The sequence below is a fragment of the Ailuropoda melanoleuca genome, chromosome 10 (assembly GCF_002007445.2).
Source record: "Ailuropoda melanoleuca isolate Jingjing chromosome 10, ASM200744v2, whole genome shotgun sequence".
Taxonomy (NCBI): Eukaryota; Metazoa; Chordata; class Mammalia; order Carnivora; family Ursidae; genus Ailuropoda; species Ailuropoda melanoleuca.
The window spans coordinates 15,567,593-15,576,075 of NC_048227.1; the positions used below are offsets into that span (position 1 = coordinate 15,567,593).

Genomic DNA, 8,483 nt, shown 5'->3' on the forward strand with positions numbered 1-8,483 from the left:
CCATCCGTCCATCCACCCATTGCCTCCTTCAGGAAACATGTACCCTATACCTGGCCGTGTGCTTGGCTCTGAGAGTCACCAGTTAACAATCCATAATCCCTGCCTTCCCAGAGTCAACATCTCAGGTCTCAGGACTCAAGCAAACAGCCGGGGTGCCGCACATCTCCCCAGCACCTCATGTACAGAAGCCAGGCCAGCCATACAGAAACCCCATGGGCCCCCCACAGTCAGTGTGCTGATTAAAAGCACAGGCTTGGACCCAGACCACGTGGGTTCACATTTCTGTCTACCAACTCCTACCCACACAACTTAAGGTGAGTTACTTCGCCTGTCTGGGGCCCTGCNTTAGTTCGCCTGTCTGGGGCCCTGTAGTTTCTTCCTATATAAAATGAGGATGCTATGAGGAGTGCCTGTGACAGAGCTGTGATGAAGTCTGCAGCAATGACAGAAATGTTAAAATTCATATTTTTCCCGTACTGTGTTAACCTTCCTCTACGCTCCTCGTTCCAACCCTTTCTCTCTCTGCTTCCGTTTTCTCACCTTAAAATCTTCCAGTTCTAACTCTCTTTTCAAATTTGCATAAATCACTCAGCTTCGCCAGTCCTTGGAGAGGCATGGTAGCATATAGTCATGAACACAAGCTCTGGAGCCAGACCATTTGACTTTGATCCCTGGTTCTGACATGTAGTAGCTGACTGACAGGAACAAGCTATCTAACCTCTTGAAATCTTTGTTGGTAACAAAGGAAGTTTAACAATAAGGATATCACAGAGTTATTAGAAGGATGAAATGAATGTAAATAGATGTAAAGTACTTTTTAAATGCCTGGCATGTCATAAATATATATAACTGTAAGCTCTTAATATAAGTTCCAGCGTTTTCCCATGGACAGTAGGGGAAATTCATACATGGAGTTTGGAAAGGCAATGACACCGCTTAATCCTCCCTCCTTAGTCCCCCAGAAATTCATGTGTCATCAGCAGCAACAACAGTAGCGATAGTATAAGCTTCTGGCCACCTCTGTAAATCTCTGGAGTTTGACCAGGTTATGTGGTGCTCCTTGCCTCGCGTCCAGCCCGGCCTGCCCCTGCTCCACCTCCCAGCTTCAGAACTGAGCGAACAGCCCTGCACTTGACTTTCCTGCGCCTGCCACAGCCTTGGTCTCTCAGAGACTTTCCCAGCAGTTTGTCACATCTCTGGTCTCCCCTTTGTTTCATGAAACCCTGACCTTTTCTTTCCCCTGTGTGGTGACAAACCATATCTCCCACTTCAGAGTGCTCATAAATGCCTCAATCTTAACCCAGTTAGTTTCACTTCAGCACACTCGTATTTAGCAAGAAGACTAGAATTGGCTTCGTGTTGAAGGAAGTCTGCCCCTTGAAGAGAGAGGGAGGAGTGCAGAGTGGTGGCAAACTCTGTGTCAGTTCATCAGAGAAGAAGCCAGAAGTATATGGTGTATGTTATTACAGCATAAATATATGGCTGGTCACAAGTATCCCCATGTGAGGAATTAGAGGGTAGTTTAGAGATCCATCCCTTAAAGAGCAGTCTGAGCTGCAAGGGGAGATAACTAGGCTTATAGGAGAGTCAAAGTTCACACCTGCTGATCACCATGTTGATAGCATATTTCACCGGGAGCTCCAGCTGAAAGGTGGTCTTGCTGGTTGTAGGCTTATTATTCTCACTGGAGAGAGAGAAAGAAGGAGGGGAGCCTCATTGGGAAGGAGTCCAGGAGAGACATCTCTGGCTGGAGCATGAGATGAAAGAGTGAGGGATACACCTGGCCTCACCTGCTTGCATTGGCCCTCAGAAGCAACTTGTTGCCCAGGGTGGCCTTGTAGGAGACATCAAATGTGACTATGAAGGTGCCCTGAGAGAAGAAGAAAGAAGGAATGGGGATAAGGAAGGTCATGGAGACGTGAGGCAAAGAAATGAGTCAGGATGGGGGAAGAGAGTGCTGAGGATCTGGGGGGAGGCACTCACCTTAGTGCCCTCTTGGAAGATGGGGTGGTTAATGCTACAGCTGCTGCTCTTCAGGTCCTCATTCCCAGTGAGCGCTCCCTCACATGCCAAGCGCAGCGGGCGTTGATGGGGTTGCTTCCAGGGGAGGAAATCGAATGCATAAATGTTACCCACGTGCATTTGTGGGCTTGATATAGAGCAGTGGTGGTATTGTGGAGCAGTGGGAGAAAGGACAGACTTTTCAGTAAATAATCCTAGGAAAATTGGCCCATACAATAAAACCCAAGAAAACAGAAAAAAAAATAATCCCTACCTGACTCTGTACATTACAATAAGTTCCAACTGGAGTAAAGATTTCATGGGAAAAGCAAAATTATTAAGCTTTTAAAAGGTAATAAGGGGTATGGTGACTAATATAACATAATAAAAATATATTAAAAAGTAAAATAAAAATAAAAGGTAATAAAGGGGAATATCTTCATAACCTTGGAATAAGGAAGTACTTCTTAAACAAGATCAGCATAAAAACACTAAACATAAAGGAAAAGTTTTGGTAAAAATCAACCACAATCAAATTAACACATTTGGTTTATTAAAAAACACTCTAAAGAGACTGAAAAGACAACCAATAGGACTGGAAAATATGTCTGAACTCATATAACTGGAAAAGTACTGGTAACCAGAATATTAAAGAACTCTTACAATTAAGAAAAGTATGTGGGTAGGGGGATGAGGTAATTAGGTAATGGAAATTAAGGGGGGAACTTGATGTAATATAGGTGTTATATGCAACTAATGAATCTCCAAATTCTACCCCTGAAACTAATAATACAATATATGTTACCTACAATGAATATAAATAAAAAATTGAAAGAAAATAAAAGTATGGACAACTCAATAGAAGGAGAAGAAGAAGAAGAAGGAGAAAAACCATGCACAGTCACTTCCTGAAAGAAGAAATCAAAATGACCAAGAAATAGATGAAATGTTGGTCAACATTATTAAAGAAATGCAAATGAAAAATGTAAGGAAATATCACCAGATTGCCAAAAATTTAAGTCTGACAATGTCAAGTGTTGGAGTGGATGGAAAGCCACAGGAACTCTAATACACTTTGATGGAAGTACAAATGGGTGAAAATGGTTTCTCTCTACTTACTATAATTAAAGATACAGTAACCCAAGATTTGGCAATTCCATATGTGGCAAATACCTTCCAAATATTATGCATAGGTGCACCAAGATACATGCTCAAGAAAAGACATAGCAAAATTAGGGAAAAAACCAAACAATTATGTGTTGTAGAATGGGTACAGATGTCTATTCACACCATTGTTGTTTAACATAGTACTGGAAGTTCTAACCTCAACAATCAAACAACAAAAGAGAAATAATAGGCATCCAAATGCAAAAAAAAGTCAAACTTTCATTATGCATCGAGGATGTGATACACTATGCAAAAAACCCAAAAGACTCTGAGAAAATATTACTGCAACAGATATGCAGATTCAGCAAAGTCACAGGATATAAAATCAGTGTACAGAAATGTGTTGCACTTCTATACACCTATAATGCAGCAGCAGAGTGAGAAATCAAGAAATTGATCCCATTTACAATTGCACCAATACCCATAAGATACCTGGGAATAATAAACCCAACCTAAGAGGTAAAAGATCTGTACTCTGCAAACTATAGAACGCTTATGAAAAATATTGAAGAGGAAACAAAGAAATGGAAAAATATTCCATGCTCATGGATTGGAATAACAAACATTGTTAAAATGTCCGTACTACGCAAAGCAATCTACATATTTAAAGCAATCCCTATTAAAATACCACGAGCATTCTTCACAAAACTAGAATAAACAAACCTAAGATTTGTATGGAAACACAAAAGACCCTGAATAGCCAAAGCAACCTTGAAAAAGAAAAGCAAAGGTGGAGGCATCACAATCCAGACTTCAAGCTGTATTACAAAGTTGGAGTCATCAAGATGGTATGGTACTGGCACAAGGATGGACAAATAGATCAATTGAACAGAATAGAAAACCCAGAAATGGACCCTCAATTATGGTCAACTATCTTTGACAAAGCAGGAAAGAATATCCAACAGAAAAAAGACAGTCTCTTCAATGAATGCTGTTGGGAAAATCAGACAGCCCCATGCAGAAGAATGAACTGGACCACATTCTTGCAGCATCTATAAAAATCAATTCAAGAGAGGAGTCCAAGATGGCAGAGGAGTAGGAGACCTTAGTTTTGTCTGATCCCAGGAATTTAAGTAGATAGCTATCAAATCATTCTGAACACTTGTGAACTCAACCAGAGATCTAAGAAAAGAACTGCTGAAGTTCTACAAATACAAAAGAGACCATTTCCTGCAAGAATGACAAGACAGAAAAACTCACCTCAGAAAAAGGAACAAGAGGAACTAGTGACTGCCAGGGACCTAATCAGTATGGACATAAGAAAGATGTCGGAACTAGAGTTCAGAATAACGATTATAAAGATATTATCTGGGCTTGAAAAAAAATAGAAGACACTAGAGAGTCCCTTTCTGGAGAAAGAAATGAACTTAAATCAAATCAAGTCAAATTCAAAAAGGCCATTAATAAGATGCAATCAAAATGGAGGCTCTAACTCCGAGGATAAATGAAGCAGAAGAGAGAACTAGTGATACAGAAGATAAATGTTAGAGAATAAAGAAGCTGAGAAAAAGAGAGATGAACAACTATTGGAACATGAGGGAAGAATTCAAGAGAAAAGTGACACCATAGAATGAAACAATATTAGAATAATTAGGATCCCAGAAGGAGAGGAAAGAGAGACAGGGGCAGAAGGTATACGGGAGCAAATTATACCTGACAGCTTCCCTAATCTGGGGAAGAAAACAGGCATTCAAGTCAAGGAAGCACAGAGAACCACCCTCAAAATCAATAAAAATAGGTCAACACCTCAACATAGGATAGTGAAGCTTGCAAATCTCAGAGACAAAGAGAAAATCCCCAAAACTTGGGACAAGAGGTCTGTAACTCACAAGGCTAGAAACATTAGACTGGCAGCAGACCTATCCACAGAGACCTGGCAGGTCAGAAAGGACTGGCGTGATATATTCAGTGTGCTAAATGAGAAAAATATGCAGCCAAGAATACTTTCTCCAGCAAGGCTGGCATTCAGAATGGAAGGAGAGAGAGCTTCCAGGACAAACAAAAACTAAAAGAATTTGTGATCACTAAAAACCAGCCTTGCAAGAAATATTAAAGGGGATCCTGTAAGCAGAGAGAGAGCCCAAAAGTAACATGGACCTGAAAGTAACAGAGATAATATACAGAAACCATGACTTTACACATAACAAAGACACTAAATTCATATCTTTCAATAGTTACACTGAATGTAAATAGGATAAATGCTCCCATCAAAAGACACAGGGTTTCAGATTGGATAAAAAAGAAAGGCCCATCAATACGCTTTCTGCAAGAGACTCATTTTAGAGTCAAAAACCTCCAGAGTGAACATGAAGGGGTGGAAAACCATTTCTCATTCTACTGGACATCAAAAGAAAGCCAGGGTAGCAATCCTTATATCAGACAAAACAGATTGTAAACCAAAGACTGTAATAAGAGATGAAGAAGGACACTGAATCATAAGTAAAAGTTCTACCCAACAAGAAGATCTAACAATTGTAAATATTCATTCCTCTACCATGGGAGAAGCCAGTTATATAAACCAATTAATAACCAAATTAAAGAAACACATTGATAATAATGCAATAATAGTAGGGGACTTTAACACCTCCCTCACAACAATGGACAGATCATCTAAGCAGAAGATCAACAAGGAAATAAGGGCTTTGAAGGACACACTGGACCAGAAGGACTTCACAGATACATTCGGAGCATTCCACCCTAAAGCAATAGAATACACATTCTTCTCAAGTGAACATGGAACTTTCTCCAGAATAGATCATGTACTGGGTCACAAATCATGTCTCAACTGGTACCAAATGACTGGGATCGTTCCCGGAATGTTTTCAGCAAATATTCCCTGAATATTTGCTTTGAAACTGGAACTCAATCACTGGAGGAAATTTGGAAAGAACTCAAATACGTGGAAGCTAAAGAGTGCCCTACTAAAGAAGGAATGGGTCATCCAGGAAATTAGAGAAGAATTTTAAAAATTCATGGAAACATTTCACTTAGCATAATACCCTCCAGTTCCATCCATGTCGATGCAAATGGTATGTATTCATCTTTTCTGAAGGCTGAGTAATATTCCATTGTATATATGAATCATATCTTCTTTATGGTTCTTTAACAATTCATCTGTTGAAGGATATGAATACGTGCCATTTGCATCTACATGGTTGTAACTGGAGGGTATTATGCTGAGTGAAATAAATCAAGCAGAGAAAGACAACTATCATATGGTTTCACTAATATATAGAATATAAGGAATAGCACAGAAGACTACAGGGAAAAGGAGGGAAAACTGAATGGGAAGAAATCAGGGAGGGAGATAAACTATGAGAGACTCTGGACTCTGGGAAACACACTGAGGGTTGCTGAAGGAAGGGGATACGGGTGTAGGGTAACTGGGTGATGGGCATTAAGGAGGGCACGTGATCTGACGAGCACTGGGTGTTACATGCAACTAATGAATCATTGAACAGTGCATCAAAAACTAATGATGTATTATATGCTGGCTAACTGAACATAATAAAAGAAAAGACTGAAGAATCATTGAACTCTACCTCTGAAACTAATAATACACTATATGTTAATTAATACAATTTAAATAAAATAAATTTAAAAATAAATAAAAATCAATTCAAAATGGATGACAGACCTAAATGTCAGACTGGAAACCATCAAAATCCTAGAGGAGAGCACAAGCAGCAGCCTATTTGACCCTGGCCATAGTAACTTTTACTAGACACAACACCAGAGGCAAGGTAAACAAAAGCAAAAATGAACTTTTGGGACTTTGTCAAGATGAAAAGCTTCTGCACAGTGAAGGAAACAAACAACAAAACAAAAAGGCAACCAACAGAATGGGAGAAAAATCTGCAAATGACATATCTGATAAAGGGTTAGTATCCAAAATGTATAAAGAACTCATAAAACTCAACAACCAAAAAATAAATAATCCTTTTATGAATTGAGCAGAAGACATGAACAGACATTTTTCCAAAGAAAACATAAAGACAGCTAACAGACACATGAAAAGATCCTCAATATCACTCAACATCAGGGAAATACAAATCAAAACTACATTGAGATATCACCTCGCACCTGTCAGAATGGCTAACATTAACAACACAAGAAACAGGTGATGGTGATGATGCAGAAAAAGGGGAACCATCTTACAGTGTGGATAGGAATGCAAACCAGTACAGCCACTCTGGAGAACACTACAAAGCTTCCTTGGAAAGTTAAAAATAGAACTACCCAGGACTCAGCAATTGCACTACTAGGTATTTACCCAAAGAACACAAAAAATTGTTTAAAAGGGGTGCATGCACCCCAATCTTTACAGCAGCATTAAATATGAAAGCCTAACTATGGAAAGAACCCCAATGTCAATTGAGTAATGAATGGGTAAGGAAGATGTGGTGTACATATACAATGGAATATTACTCCATCATCAAAAAGAATGAAATCTTGCCATTTGCAATGACATGGGTGCAACTAGAGGGTATTATGCTAAGTGAAATAAGTCAGTCAATGACAAATGCCATATGATGTCACTCATATGTGGAATTAAGAAAAAAAGCCAGATGAACTAGGGAAAGGGAAAAAAAAGAGAGGGAGGCAAACCATAAGAGACTCAACTATAGAGAACACACTGAGGGTTCCTGGAGGGGAGGTGGGAAGAGGATGGGCTAAATGGGTGGTGGATATTAAGGAGGGGCTTGTGATGATCACTGGGTGTTATATGTAAGGGATGAACTACTTCCTGAAACCAATATTACACCGCATGTTACTACCTAGAAATTAAATAAAAACATTTTTTAAAAACATTTTTTAATACTGTGGAATGGGTAAATAAATTGTGGTATGATCATACAAAAGGATTCTATATACAAAAAAAATGTTCTCCAGCCACAAGCAACAACTTGGATGAATTCACAAACATATGTCGAAGAAATGAATAAATATACAGAAGAACATATAACATGTTTCCATACATTTCAAATAGTGACAAAACTCAACCGTTTTTTCTAAGGGTGCGCTCATGGGTGGTAAAACCATAAAATACACAAGGAATTTATTATCATGAAGTCAGAATAGCAGTTACCTTGGGGGAGAGAGTGACATTTTGATGAGGAAAGGAACATGGAGAGAGGACTTCTGGGGGTGCTGGCAGTGTATTATTTCTTGACCTGGATGCTATCTGCTTAATATTATTCATTAAACTATACATCCACTTTACGCACCTGTCTCTCTCAGTGCCTCTGTCTCTCTCTCTTCTTCAGAATTGTCTGTATCTGTGTTTCTATTTCATCATAGAATAATTGAAAGAA

At 39.2% G+C, this 8,483-nt stretch overlaps 1 protein-coding gene across 1 annotated transcript; it reads right to left on the reverse strand.

Annotated features, from left to right (window-relative positions):
- Nucleotides 1–355: 355 nt before the first annotated feature.
- LOC117804246 (integrin alpha-D-like) lies at nt 356–2,261 on the reverse strand. Its single transcript, XM_034670914.1, has 3 exons — nt 1,984–2,261; nt 1,791–1,870; nt 356–1,684 (listed from the first exon to the last, which is right to left on the reverse strand). Exons 1-3 carry the CDS (start codon nt 2,140–2,142, stop codon nt 1,588–1,590), a joined length of 336 nt encoding a protein of 111 aa, XP_034526805.1. The 5' UTR covers nt 2,143–2,261; the 3' UTR covers nt 356–1,587.
- Between the last annotated feature and the right edge of the window lie 6,222 nt (nt 2,262–8,483).